Source organism: Lycorma delicatula, chromosome 6, assembly GCF_047948215.1.
Source record: "Lycorma delicatula isolate Av1 chromosome 6, ASM4794821v1, whole genome shotgun sequence".
NCBI classification, from domain to species: Eukaryota; Metazoa; Arthropoda; class Insecta; order Hemiptera; family Fulgoridae; genus Lycorma; species Lycorma delicatula.
Window position 1 is genome coordinate 163655414 of NC_134460.1, and position 16197 is coordinate 163671610.

At 30.0% G+C, this 16197-nt stretch overlaps 2 protein-coding genes across 7 annotated transcripts in view; one reads left to right on the top strand and one right to left on the bottom strand.

The window, feature by feature from the left end:
• Gpa2 (Glycoprotein hormone alpha 2) overlaps positions 1–16197 on the top strand; it is a 179520-nt gene that overhangs the window by 12598 nt on the left and 150725 nt on the right. The gene's annotated exons all lie outside the window — the stretch shown is intronic.
• The window catches only part of capu (formin protein cappuccino), a 92119-nt gene that overhangs the window by 12309 nt on the left and 63613 nt on the right, over positions 1–16197 (bottom strand). For all 6 annotated transcript variants that reach the window (XM_075369013.1, XM_075369015.1, XM_075369012.1 and 3 more), the window contains 5 exons: positions 12427–12488; positions 9994–10203; positions 5852–5999; positions 4467–4703; positions 493–585 (listed from right to left, as the gene is read on the bottom strand). In XM_075369013.1, coding sequence (XP_075225128.1) covers positions 493–585; positions 4467–4703; positions 5852–5999; positions 9994–10203; positions 12427–12488 — 750 coding nt within the window. The remainder of the gene's footprint in view (positions 1–492; positions 586–4466; positions 4704–5851; positions 6000–9993; positions 10204–12426; positions 12489–16197) is intronic.

A 16197-nucleotide genomic window follows, 5' to 3' on the forward strand; every position in this document is an offset into this window, starting at 1 on the left:
TTTATTCATTAAATTTTACAGGTTAATGTTTTACATTACATTTCACTGTTTCAAACAGTCAATAAAAAATCATTGCAGGGTTACCGACTTAATATTCTAAAAGTATCATAACTCCCTCACAAACTGTTTAACCTCCACAACTATTTATGTCTTTAATTATTGAATGACCGTCATACTTAACTTTTAAAATTACTATTAAAATACATTTACAATTACTTCATATAATTATTGTATAATAAATTATTAGAACAATTTAGTATTACAAAAAATGATGAAAATAATTTAAGAAGAAATAATAATGAAATTATAATGAATATAGAAATTAATATTATAGAAATTATAATGGTAAAAGAACTGTAAAATTTCAGCTGTAGCAGATTCTATTGGATCACTAGTAAGCTTTAAATTTTGTGGTGATACATATACATATGTTTGGGATACTATGCAGTCTGCCAATTTTTATACAAAAATTAAACTGAAGCATTAAATTACCAGTAGAAATAAATTTCTCCATCTTATCTTTGAACGGTTGCAGATTTTCTTCAGTTGAGCCTTGAATTACAACAGACATTTTTTTTTCACATCCTGCAAAAAAAAAAGATTTTATTTTTTAATTGTTAAATCTAAATGAAAACATTCAATGAGTGCACTGTAAGCGCTTACTATATAATTAATATAATAGAAACGAAATAATCAACAGTTATTCAAGGATTTTGAAATCGAAAGAAAAGAAAAAGAACAGTGTTTCATATAGGGTAGTCACTTTGATCTGTCATAGCACCAAAATTTTTAAAAACATTTGAATGAGCCTGAGGCAACACTGCTGTTTAGTGCACCGCATGAGATTTGCATCACCAAATTTTATTTTCTCAAGATTCTGATAATTGATATATTTTTTGTAATATTTTTTCATTTGCCGATTAATTTTTTTTCTACTGATCCTCAATAGAGGATCTCATAAATTTTCCATCTGATCTTTCTCTTTTCAGAGAGGCGCTCTTCAATCTCATTTCCAAACAGTATTTTTCAGCCACATCTTTATCTCTATCTTTTGCTCTTTTTTCAGCTTGCACAGTTTCTTAAAAAATTTTCATCTAGCTGTTTGTTCTCTTCTTCGCTAAGCAGTTTTGACTCAATTTTTAACAAGACTTTTTCATTTTTTCTCTAACAAATTCTCTTTATTCTAAATTTATTATAAGATTTGTTGTGTTTTTTCTCAAAATGTTTTTACTTGGCAAGATCTTTTTACTATACGATTATTAATATTCTATTCATGAACTTTTTGTAATATTGCTTAGAAAAAATCTTTTTTGTATTCTAGGAAACGAAAGTGAAAAGAGATTAAAATCAGAGGCAGGAATCTTAAACATAGCGATGGTAGCAATGATTTTAAGTATATAACGGTACTATCATAAAATCTTTACAAATGAAACAAAAACACGGTTAAGAAAAGAAGAGATATAAGCAGAATGAAGGTGTAAAAAATGAAAAGGTTGTATAATTGGAAAAAGGGAAATAAAAAAAGGACCAAGGATAAGATGGAGAGAGAGAAGAGGACAATGTGGGAGACTGAGGAAAGATGTTAGCAGATAATATGTGGAAATGTTTCAGTGATATTTACGAGAGCAAATAGGAAGAAGCGGATACATTTACGGTGTAAGCATGCCCAACCAGAAGCTGAAATCTACATAATTATGTCGATGACATGATGAATAATTAAAATTTGATTCAGTTTCTATTTAATAAAGTGAAAAGTAGCTTAACTTTATTTTTTTTCTAAATAAATTACAAGTAATAAAACATTACAGTCTTCCTATCCTAGGTTAATATCAGATTATGAGATTTTAATTATTTTTTTCAGAAGGTACGTTTTAATTTATAAAGAATTTATACTTTTCATTTTGTTTTTAGATTTTTTAAAGACTTCTGCTAAAAAGTGTGAATACTACTGGACCTTGAACTTAATATCATGCGCATCAAAAATATTAACAATGATAATTCTTAAAAGAATAGACGCCAAGATAGATTTTACAGTACTTGGTTTCAGGGATTGAGTACAAGAGATAAAAATACCTTTCTTTGATAAAAGATAAAAATACCTTTCTTGCCTTTGTAGATTTACAAAAAGCTTTTGATAGGGTTTAAGTGGAGTCTTTTGTTTAAAATGTTAAGAAAAATAGGAGTGAAGTACAGAAACAGGATAATTATTTGGATTCTCTATAAACAGGATAATTATTTGGATTCTCTATAAAGAGGAAAGGGCTGTTATAAAATACATCCTAATTACTTGGTTGCCAAATCTGAACTAAGTATCTAGTGTGGCTGAAATTATTGATATACATTAAACATAATGCTGTTAAGTAAGAAAAAACTAACTCAATCAATAGGATATAGCACACTGAATAAAAAAAAATTCTTTTTATTTTAAAACAGAGTAAACCAAGCAAAAGCAGCTTTCAATATGAAAGGGAAATTGTTCATATAAAAAATATTAATCTGAAATTAAGGAAACGGTTTCTAAAAACTTATGAGTGGAACTAACTGTTATATGAAAGCTGAGTCTTGAATGCTTTGGAAGATGGAAAGAAGCAGGCATGAAGTGTTTGAGTAATAGTGGTACCGGAGAATGTTGAAGATATCACGGAAGAAAAAGTAAGCAAGAGGTTTTAAGAAAAATCAAAGAACCACAATATTTGATGGATCGCATGAGGAAGAGAAGAAATAACTGGATCAGACATGAGTTTTAGGCACAACTGGTTTTATTAAATATCATTGAAGGTTTTGTGGAGGGAATGAATTGAAGAGGAAGACCTCGGCTGGAATATACTGGTCAGATGATTTAAGATTTTGGTGGTCAGTCATATAAACATCTCAAAGGACTAGCCTAAACTGCTGCAAATCAACCTGCGAGTTGTTAACAAAAGAAGAATAACAATAAAATATTAGATTTTATATAATATTTTTACTAAGTAAAAATTTTACTAAATTTTCCAATAAATTTCAAATTAAAAGGTTCATTTTAACATCTGATATAGTAAAATAAATAAAAAATTATATGTAATAACAACTTTTAAGAAGATTTTTATAAATTTATTTCATCAGCTTTACCTTTTATAAAGCTTTTTTTATTTAAAAATATTTTTCTCACTTATTTGGATGTGGATAAGTCTCTGGGGCAGATTAAATTGTAATCAGTATCAAAAATATCTTCACTTAGTCAATTAAAACTATCAAATAAATTACAAACAGTTTTTATTTATTGAGAGCTTCTAATGTTATTATTGACAACTCATAAAATGTACAAGGTATGATAACAAAATAATGAGAATTTTTAATTCAGTTGCTACATCTTATTGACCGAGTTCATCTTTTTCTCACGCGACAGCAAAATGTGTATCAGTATTATATACAATGTACATCAATATTTTTGGCCATACTAGATGTGTAGTTCAAATTTGGCAGCCGAATAATTAGGATGTATTTATTACAAGTGGCAGTTTATTTTACTTCAAATTTGGAACAAAGGATTTGAATTAAAAACAGAATAGTGCAGAGAAGTGATGAAGATGTTATAGAAGTTTTTTAACAAGGATATTATATCTACATGAAGGATTTACGATGGTACAAACTGTTCAAAGAAAACCTGAAGACACTGAAAGGCGACAAAAGAGTTGGATATTTGAAAATAACAGCTGATGAAAATATCACCAAAATAAAGGACACTGTGATTAATAATCATCAAATCAATATTACAGAAGCTGTTGAAGAGGTGAGAATCTTTTATGATTCACTTGAAACAATTTTGACTGTCATTTTGAGAATGAAATGGGTAGCAGAAAAATTTGTTTCAAAACTGTTGAATTTTCAACCAAAGTTACAGTGCAGAACAATTGTTAGTTGACATCGCCTAAAACTAAGAATTACACAAAATACATTGTAATAGGTGCACAGTTATGATATTCAAATGAAGTTCCATTTATTTCAATGGAAGCTCCTTGAAGAACAAGACCAAAAATAAGCTAACAGAGTTCAATCAATTGTTAAGGTTCTCCTTGCTGTTTTTTTTATTTATTAATGATGCCATCCATTATGAATTCTTATCACAAGGTTGTACAATCAAATCAGTATTATATACCAATTTTAAGCATTTATGCGATGCAATCCAAATAAAACAACCAATAATGTGCTCATACAATTCTTGGATTTTGTACCAAGATAACACTCCAGTTCACACTTCACTATTAATTTGTGATTATTTAGAAAAAATGACACCATACCGATGTCGCAACTTCTGTATTCTCTAGACATGTCACACTGTATCTTTTCTTGTTCTTATAGATTAAGGGAACAATAACAGGTCGATTTATAATAGACAAAATAAATTCTTGTTATTTTTTGATCATACTTTGTATAATATATAATTAAGATTAACTTAAATTAAATCAATATTATAATTTATACTTTACCAATCAGTTCCTTTTCTAAATTGTTCAACTGTTGTTCTAAATCATCAAACTGAACGATACCAGCTCTATCAATATCACCGGGTTCTGGAACTGGTAATGACTGCAACTGAAAAATGATGTTATCTACCGTGCCGGTGCCAAGGAATTGTTGCTGCGGCTGGTCTCCGGTGGAAGGTGTAGAACAATACTGTCTTATATATGATTTAACAATATAATGAAGAAGTGTAACTGAATTATCTGAAATTAAAACAAAAAGTTTTATATATATATATAAAACAACAGATCACATATTACACAAATAAAATAACACAATGAAAACTTGTCAACTTTCACAAACCTTTTATACAACTGTTCTCCAGATAAAATGAAATTACGAAAATTGGGCCAAATTAACCCTAGAATCCCCTAATGGAATCAGGATTTTAAAGAACAAAAAAGTATTTTTTAGTCTGGTAATCAAACATTACTTTTTGAAAGACAAAATCGCACAGGAAACTAAAGTCACACAAATAAATATTATGAAGTTGAGTCAGCTCCATCGATTAGAAAAATTTTCAAGTGGTTATGTTATTATCAGTGATCATATGAGGGAGTGAACGTTTCAGATAACTGTTGAGGTTACAACTGCAGAGAATATTAAAAAAAATTCAGGTTATGGTGATAGATATATCTTCCATGATGTAATGTACCATGCATTAATAAATTACGATAGGGTCGTAAAAATAGGTACATATAATCTCTTAAAATATGGTTATAAAAGGATTAAATTTATTTTTTATTATTTAAATCAAGCATCGATGCATTCTCCAATCAGCATTGGGTATAATTTTTAGTAATTAAAATTTTTACGACTAAAATTGGCAATGATTTCTGTTCAAAACATTCTTAGAAATAAATTAATGATTAAATAATGATTTAACAGTTAAATATATCAAAAATGATGTTCTATATAATATAGAATATGATTTTTCTCAAGAATAAATTATCATATTAATAAAAAAAAATTATCATGGATGAACATTGATTTCTTTATCTATTTGATGAAGCATTTTGTTAAAAAACTACCAATTATTAAAAGTATATATCCATTTAAAAAGAATCTTTTTCAAGTAGAATGATTCTCTAAATTTGTAAATTACTAATATTTATCCAATAGTACGCTACTTTTTTGCTCAGTAGTAGTAGTAAGCAAACGATAATAAAATGTTTTATCCTTACATTGATTGAACTATGAATAATGGTTTTAATTGAATTTAAATACACAATAAAATTTAATAATATATCTAACATAAAAAAAATCCTTGTAAAAATTAAAGTACACTCATCAACATTCAATCGTAAATTTTGTATAAAAAGAATGCATTAATCCCAATAGTTTTTCTTACCTTTACTTTTAACATCCTTCAATTTGGCTAAAATTTCTAAACCAAACCCATCTGCTTGACCACGTTGCCTATTGCCACCATTCATAAAGTTACCAAAGGCCAATATAATTGATAGCACCCTTTTTAAGCTCTGTGAAGACATCAACACCTAAAAAAATACATGTATGTTAAACTTCCACTATAGTAATCAGATGTTAACCTTATATGTATTTTACATAGTTGAACAATATAGCAAGAAGCAGCGAAAAAGTTTTATCTTAAGAGGTAATTAATTACTTTGAACAGCAGAATTCATGACTTTTTATGTACCATATAAAAACTGCTAAGTTTTATTTTATCAAGCTCCATAATACCTTTAAAAGGATAAAACCATTAACATATTTTTCATTACAAGTGCCAGACACCAGATTCACAGCCTCTTCAGATGATGATAAAGATGAAGTTGAAGAAGATGATTATGATGATATAGATGATGATGATGAAGAAGGTGATGATGATGAAGATATGAAGCTGATGATGGAGATGAAGATGAGGATGATGATGAAGATGATGATTCTGATAAGTAGATGATGGTGAAGATAATGATGATGATGGAGATGATTATGATAATGTAGATGATGATGAAGTTGAAAAAGTTGATTGTGATAATTTAGTTAATAATGATCATGGTGATGAAGATGATGATTATGAAGCTGAAGAAGATGATGAGAAAAAGCTGATGATGAAGACGAAAAAGATGATGGAGATGAAGATGATGATGAAAATGAAGTTAATGAAGGAGTTGAAGATGATGAGGATAATGAAGATGACGATGAAGAAGATGAAGTTGATGATGATTATGATGAAGAAGAAGAAGGTGATGAAGAAGATGAATATGATGTTGAATGATGAAGATGGTGATGAAAAAGATGATGATTGAGATGAAGAAGAAGATGATCATGGTGAGGGAGATGAAGATGATTTTGATAATGCAGATGATGATGATGACAAAGATGATGGAGATGAAGATGAGGATGAAGATGAAGTTGATGATTATGATGAATGATGAAGATAATCATGGTGATGAAGATGAGGATGATCATGATGATAAAGAAGATGATGGTGATGAAGCTGAGGATGAAGTCGGTGATGAAGATGATGAAAATGAAGAAAATAATAAAATAATTTAAAAAAATTATAATCAACTTCATCTTCTTCATTATCTCCTTCTTCATCATCTTCATCTTCAACTTCATCATCATCGTATTATTTTATTATTAAAATAATTCTAATAGTAAATAAAAATTATAAAATAATTCACATTTCAGAAGGTACTATAAAACTTATTTTTAGCTCATGTTGAATGAGAAGACAAAAAAATTAGGGTTTTTTAAACATTACCTACCGATTCATCATCATATTTTAAATAGATTGTTGGGAAGGTACTTCAAATGATTTGATAATTTATTAAAAATAGCTGCAAAAGTATTTATGGCCTTTTTTGCAAATTGAAGTATTAACCTGTTACAAAAAAACAGTTTGGTAAGGGTGGGGGATATTGTTATTTTTTAAGAATCCTTTTAGCAGCGATTGAACAGTCATAAGTATGAACATACAGATAAGTTAACGCATTTAATTTTCTAAATATCTTTCTTTCTACACGATTCATACTTAAAAGCACCAGATCTAACAGCCCATATATCTTAAAAATTTGTTCTGATTTTGTGAATAAGACTCAAGAGATGACATATTCGTATTTCAGTCAGTAATATATGTTGACATAATAAATTTTTAATAATGTAGACAAGCTTAGTGATTTATTAAGCGGTGTAAAAGGTAAAACAGAATGGTTTGATTTTATAACAAATGAAATCAATTTTATCATCTCTTGAATCTGTTGTCTAATAAAACAACCTTAAATTTTGCTTTAGGGGCAACAAAAATATTATTGATATCATTACTGGGAATTCTATTCAAGTGATCGATCAGCAATGTTGTAAATTAACTGAATATTTCATCTTCCTTTTAGATCACCATCAATATTAATTATTCTGGTAAGATGTCTTATCTACAAGTAAGAAAATAAGAAAGGGATACCAAAAATGAAACTTTCTTGAAATAATACATTTAAATGGAAAACAATTAAGTAGTTACAGGTATTTTTTGAAACCCTCCCTTGATTAATTTTTTTATAAAGAATTTGTATTTGTGAAGTTGTAAACAGATGACGGCTACTAGCACTGTTATTTCAATCAATAGTCAGCTGTTAGTAACAGTAGTTACTAGTTAAAATTTATTCATTTTGTTGTTAGTTGTTTATATTCATATATTTATGAGTGTTAGAGTGCAACAATTCATGATTCCACCATTCACGATGCCAAAACCCAATCCCACGGCTGAAATTCATATGGGTTGAATAATACGAGTGATATTAAATAAAAACACTGTGTCAATCATTTCAAGAAGGGTAAATAAACAATCACCATTTAAGTACGTAGAAGATGGCTATCTGAGATGATTTGATTGAAAACTTTAAGAAATCTGGCACTTCACTGTGTCACAACTGTTTATGATGTTTCACGATCTCTGATTTTTTAAGTTTGGTCAGAAAAATTGCAGTATAAAAACCTATATGCCAGATGGGTATAAAGGATGTAAATTTATAACTCAAGGAAAACATCTTACTGCAGCGCATAAATTTTAGCAATGTTATGAAAATGAAAGCGATGAATTTTTTGTTCAGATTGTTATCAAAGATGAACCCTGGATTTCTTATTCAAATGTCAAGATAAAGCAGCAGTTGATGCAATAGCGGCATTCATAATTTCCTTGATCAAAAAAGTTCAAACAAGAATGTTCAATAAAGAAGCTTTTGGCTATTGTTTTCTTGGGGACAAAAAGGGTAGTTTTGATTGTTAAATTTAGTAATTGCAAAACTACTTTGAATGCCGATATGTATTGCAAAACATTAAAAAATCTTACTAGAGCTATAAAGAACAAACGGCATGGGATGTTACCTCGTAGGATTTTGTTTTTCCATGACAATGCCTGGGTACAAACAGGAAATCAGACAGTGAGATGATCGGAAAAATTTCATTAGAAAATTTTAAACCATCAACCTTATAGTCTTGACTTAGCTCCCGGAAATTATTTTCTTTTTGTTCACCTTAAACAGCAGCTTACATCACAAAAGTTTGATCATGATAATGAGTAAAAAAAATGGCATTACTGCGTGGTAAGTCATCGGTGGTATAATTTCTTGGAATACGGAATGAAGAAGCTAGTGAAACTCTATGAAAAATTTGTTACGTTGAAGGCAGCTAAGTATAGAAATAATAAGGCTGGCCTCCATGGTGCGAGTGGTAGCGTCTTGGCCTTTCATCCGGAGGTCGTGGGCTCGAATCCCGGTCAGGCATGGCATTTTCACATGCTACAAAAACTGTCACTCACCTCATCCTCTGAAGCAAGTAGAAAAATAATAAATAAATGTAATCTTTAAAACAAGTCATAAAGTTTGTTCATATTTTTCAGATTCGTTTTTATTTTAAAATGGATCTTACTTTAAATGAATAACTTGCACTTAAACTCATTGTTGCATCAACATTTCTCTAAAACTGCTCGATCAATATTTAAAAAATGGCGACCAGCACGGTAGTGCCTTAAACTAATATAAGTTTTTACTATTATGAAGTGATTTTAGTTTTCTCCTCGTTTTGAATGACTGATTCACCACATTATTTCAAAGCTTTTGAATTATTTATTTTCTCATAAGCTACCTAATTATCAGTTGATGAGAGAATTTTCTTGCCTCGCATATCATCGACTGTGTTTAAGTGGTTTCACAATAAGCCTGAGCAGAAAGTATGTTTCATACATTGAATTCTCTCAGAAGCTATTATTTATTATGTTACTTTTGAAATATAAGATTAATCTTGAATAATTTTCCAATCTATATTAAATCTTAAAGGTGGTAAAAATATATTACTGGCTTCCTTGTGATAAAAAAAATAATAAAACATGGGATATGGCTTATTTTTTAATTTATTCTCCAAATAAATTTTCTGAGATATAAAGAACAGAATATATTTTCTACCAATAAGAAACACTAAATACATTACTTTAGTTCAATAAATACAAAATACACCGTATGCTGTATTACTTACCTGACACATTGATTTCAAATTATTTAATTTGCTCTCAATACCAGCAATATTATCTGAAAATTCTGTTTGAAACATAAAGCACGCAACTCTTTCAACAAAGTGCGGAATTTCAGCCAATGCTAATAGGAACTGTTCTGGTTTGTCCAGTGGACGATCAGGCTGTTTATTTACATGATTACGTATTAAGCTCAACTCTTCATCTGTTGCTCTCTATAAAGATAGTTTATAAAAAAATTATAAACGATAAAATAGAAAGAAATTAATTCTATTATATATTTAAATGCAAAGGTTTACAATTATTTGACATATAAAATCACATGATGGTTATGGATATAAAGCTAACATTCATTTTTGACTATATAAATAAATAACCTTTTTTGTTATAAGTCATTCATTGATTTAAATTACTTTCCTTTGTGTATTAAATTATATGAAACTCAATATATTAGAAACATCCAACACCTGTAAATTACCTGTTTTAAGCAATTTTTGTGTTATCTAAGAAACATATATCTGAAATACATTTTACCTGTAATAATACGAAGCTTGGCAGATAAATTTTGCACATTAGCATGCTATAAGGAGACAAACGTTACTATAGAGTTGGGCGTGGCAGCACATGATAGCTAAAATCCCCCTCTACAAACCTGCGATAATCCGTTGAAATCCATTTACCAGCTTGTTTTCAGTAACAGGAAAACAGAATAGAGTTCAGCCAATATGTCAACAAGTTAAAACAGAGTGCAGAGATCAAAATCTTAACAGCAGAATATGTGAATCCTACAAATATTTTTTGTTTAAAAGTGGTTTACAGTAGTAAAACTGTTTGACAGGACTACTGTGAATAGGTGGGTGTTGAAATTTTGCAATGTGAAACTGATAAAGTGAAAATTGAGGACACACCTTGCAGCTGATGATCAGTTTCTGTGACTGATGAGAAATATCGAAAGAAGATGGACGATTTGCTTCAAAGTGACTGGAAAATCACTCAGCAATGCATTACACTATTCAGTTAGGCATATCTAAAGAACGAGTAGGCCTAATTGTAGTGCAATTGGGTTACTGTAAAATCTGTGCATGATGGGTACCGTGCAAATTCTCTGATGGCTCCCTGCAAGGTGAAATTTGAGCCTATTCTGCACCTGCCATACTCGCCGGGTTTGGTTCTGTGTGACTTCCACTTCTTCCCTCATTTCAAGAGAGATCTCAGGTAATCATTACATCACCAACAATGAGGTGAAGGAAGCTGTGACCACTTGGATCCGAGAAAGATCGCCAGACTTTTCAGTAATGGAATGCAAAAACTTATCACATATTGTGAAAAAGTGTAAACGGGACTTATATTGAAAAATAAATACTGCATTTTGCAGCTAAGGTATACTTTTATTTATTTCTTACTTCATTCTAACATCTCTTTTCATTCCCATGCTACGCATATATGTGCATGGGAATGCACATATATGCGCATTAATCATCCGAGCCTCGTAAATTAAAAAAATTTACTGTAATGTAATGTGATATGATACAAATTAATAAACTTAATGATAAAATTAGTAGGAAATTATTTAATTTTGTGTTGACTTTATGTAAATGAATTAATAGAAGTTAAAGAAAATTACTTGTATTGAAGACTGAAGAGAAAAAAGCTATAAAGATAAAATCATTATTAAAAACTCAAATATAAATTTCTATAATTTACTATCTGGCTATTTAGGTATATTACATAGTTACACAGTACATGGGAAAGTGTGTTAATCGGGCCAAATTCTGCATGTTAATGTTTCTGCACATCTTGAAGATTTACAAACTATTCCAAAACACAATTTTAGCAAGAAAAATTCCTGAAGGATGTATTTAAATTAGCCTGCTTTTTGTTTAATATCCATATAGTGGTTGGATTGATTTGGATGAAATTTGCCATGTAAATGGCGCACTGATGCCATTTAATTTTGATCATAATCAGTCAAGGGGCAGGGAGATACAGACCTTATAAGTCCTGTATTTAAAAATTTTACGCAAAAGAGTAGGTCAATTTTTTCAAAATTTAATTATATGTATTTCTTATTTCATATTTTTCTTAGATAGCTAAGATAATTTCCGATTGTGTCTGGTCTTATTCAATAATAATATACAGCAAAGGGAATTTCATACAGGGGAAGGTGACAATAAAACTAATCTTTTTGTTTTTTTTTTCTATCAGTTATCATTTTGCTTGTTATCTTCAGACCAGATAAACTAATTTTTTAAACCAATTTGTGCGATGAATTGTGAACACAGATACTGAGCAAATTTAATTTTGGTTACAATTAAAAAAGAAAGTGGTGAGACATGGTCACCACTGATCATTTATCTGAAAATGTTTATAAATCAAAATACTATGAAAAAAACTAAAATTTAAAAAAAAAGGTAAATAAACATTAAACGAACTCTCACCACTTCATATATTTGCTGCAATGCTTCAAGGCTGACTACAGTTGTATCAAAGTTATATATTGCTAGAACAATAAAAAGTAAAATAAATAAAAATAATAAAGAATAACAAATAAATAATATGAATCAATTTTTTTTCATCTATATCCTATGTAGGTTAAAATAAAGGTATTAATCATTCAGGAAGTCAATGTACTAAAATATTTGATTACAAATATTTTTTAAAAACTTACTATTTTTTTCATTAAACGAAAACTGGCCAAATTTTTTTTTTTTAAAAAGCATCTACTAATATCTCAAAAATCTTATGCAGTTCAACCAGATCCAGGATTTTACAGGTAGTTAAAAGTTAAATATTTAATTTGGACATTATGATACCTTTTACCATGAACATTACAAGCCAAGCTGTAATCCAAGATAAGAAAAATAAAAATAAATATTAAAGTCATAAATATTCTTAATTATTAAGAGTTCATACTTTCCAATATACAAGCAGGACCCTTTTTAAGTGTTTATAGATGACTTAAATAGATATTAAAAAAATTGTTATAAATTATTTTAAATTAAATTTTATAAAACTTAATAGAATTATTCAGATAATTCAATCCCAGGAAAAATTACTCTTAACTCTGTTTGTTATAACCATTATAATAATTTTTACAATCATTTTAGAGATACCAAAATAAATAGTCAAAGTTTCAGAGATATGCGTCCATGTAAAATCATGCAACCAAGAAAGTATTAAAAATAATGGCTTGTTAAAAAATATTCTACCTTGGGTTCTTTCTGTTATAGTGACTAAGAAACAAAATTATACAAATCTTTTTACAAATTTTCATAAATGCAGGCATTCTGAGTTATTTCCAAAAAATCCATTTTTGGGGTCAAATACCTGCTTTCAGAAGATTAATAGAACTGATAAATCTTTTACTTCTATAAGAAGAAAAATTTCAACAAAGTTAAAAAAGTATCTTAAGTCACAGAGTCCGTCCATTTATTTCTAGTATTTTATCTAAATTTACAGGAAAATCAGGCAGACATGTTTAAGTCAAACAACAGATTAAAGATTATTATTATTTTATTACATTTTCTATTTTGGTAAAAAAAAGTAAATTTCTAAATAAAAATCCTTGAAATGTAGCAGTTAGTTTTTTCTCTAGAAAAATTGGAAAGTATTGATCACATCTCAATTGCAGTTTTCAGTTGAAAACTGCAATCAGTTTAATGGAATTATGTTAAAAACATCAAATGAATATCGAGTTGTGCAGGAAAGCTCATAAATCAGAAAGTTATGGTTCTATTTCTAACTGTGGTCTAGTTTTTTTACCATTACTTCCACATACCTTTCTTTTTTTATAAACACATAATGAGTATCCCAAAATTAATGCAACATTTAAATTGTTCAGCATTTTTTGCTGTAAGGATGGCAATATTCTGAAAGATTACATGTTGTGGTTAGTCACTATAGTATTATATGACGAGGAACCAAATTATGATTGTTAAAATTCATTACAACTTTTGGAAAATGTTTTTCCCAGATTCAGAAAATTATGTGGTAAGAGAAATGGTTGAAATGAAACCACTGTCAAAAATTTAAACAAATAGGTCTGGTTGGAGAAAACAAAAACTCCTGAGGTTATTCAAGAATAAACTATTTACACCCAAAGAGCTAAACTGAACATGAAAAAATCCATTTTTAAATGAGAAATTTAACAGGTAATTTATCTTGTACAATGGTGAAGTTAATTTGGCAACAAGATCATGCAATCTCATAATGTAAGATTTCTTCCTCTGCAGATTCATTGTCCGAAGTTTATGTTGGGGAAAAAAAGAACGATTACTGAATTGAAGGCAGAATTGAGTAGTTATTATGATATTGAAACGCAGTTATGTGAAAAACCGATCCAGAATTTTGTTAAAAGAATCTGAGTGCCAAATGCATTGTGGGGAATATTTATCAGATATCCTTTTCCACATTTAATAGTAATGTTTACCTTTACAAATAATATAACTCTGCTAAATAATAAATAAGTAAAATGGTTATCTCTGAAATTAGATCCTGCATTTAATTTGGTAAATTTATTACGTAGCTATCTGAGGTTTTAATAGAAAAAAAAGTAATAGATCCAGGAAAGGGACATCTAAAGTGACTCATTAAAGGAAAAGGATGTAAGAAAAGAATTTTTGCTCCTTTTATTTTCAATTAACGTGCATAAGTGATACTGACTGCAATTTTATAAAAATATTTTTTTAAATTACAGCTACTTATCTGATTATCTTACAGTTAATTAAAAAAACATATTTTTTATTTTACTTCAATGTTTAATTGAACAGATTAACCAACTGATGATGATGGTTGGACAGGCCCATCCTAAATCTTAGCAAGTTGATATGCCGGAAGACAGGCATTGTTGCCTGTCTTGATATTAAAAGATGTATTTCTTAACTTTACCAACAGATTTCTTTATACAAACTGATTTACTGTAATCTTTTGTTTATGCAGAGAAATGTTTTTCCTCGTGTTCAATCCTGATACGAGGTGCTACCCAAAAGTTCGGGGAATTTGAATTTCGCGCGCGAACCATTGCTGGTACGACCTGCTGCCGCTAGATGTGGCTAACAGTACTCTTAGTGAATAAGTGTTCCAACAGCTGTGACGGTGAGAGGTTGCATTCTTAACTTTCATGCGGTTGTGTAACGTTGTGTTTTACTGCTTCGGCGAAGTTCTAAATGGCAGATTTTAAAGAGCAAAGAACCTGCATTAAATTTTGCTTCGTGCTTAAAAAAACTGGAGGAGAAACCCATCGCATGCTTGTGGAAGCATTTGGTGACAACGCTATAAGTAAAAGTAAAACTTTTTTATGGTACAAACGATTCAAAGATGGACGAATGACAGTCGATGACGAGCGTTCAGAAAGACCATCAACAAGTGCAACACCAGAAAACATCGCGAAAGTGCGAGAGCCTATTGTTGCAGATCGTAGACAAACAATCCATAATGTTTGTGCAATGTTACAAATGTCATATGGGTCCGTACAACGCATCTTGTCGAACAATTTGAACATGAGACGCATTGCTGCAAAATTCGTACTGAGACTGTTGAACAGCGACCAGATATAAAATTGCGTAGCTGTCTGTAGTGAATTGAAAAATTAGCAAGAGATGACCCTAACTTCATCTCCAACATCATAACTGGTGATGAGACACGGGTGTACGGATATGACCCTGAAACTAAGCAGCAGTTGTCACAGTGGAAGTCGCCAAGTTCACTGCAGCCAAAAAAAGCACGCAAGATCGCAGCAATGTGAAGCCCATGATGATTGTTTTTTTTTGACATCAAAGGCATTATCCATAATTTGTTCCTCTTAGTCAAACTGTCAATGGGATGTTCTATTGTGAAGTTTTGAAGCAGTTACGTGAAAGCATTAGGCGCAAACATTCAGATCTGTGGGGTAATAACAGCTGGGTTCTGCACCATGACAACGTGCCCGCGCACACATCGCTAGCTGTTTGGAATTTCTTGGCTTCCAAAAAGACGGTAGTGATTCCCTACCCAATCTATTCGCCTGACCTTGACCCATGCGACTTTTTTCTCTTTCCGAAAATAAAATTTCAATTGAAAGGCCGTAGTTTTAACACAATTGAGGAGATTCAGGAAGAAACACAGAACGTGCTTTGAACACTTACACCTGCAGACTTCCAGGGATGCATGGAATCATGGGAAAACCGCTGGGATCACTGTATCATTGCCCAAGGGGATTACTTTGAAGGAGA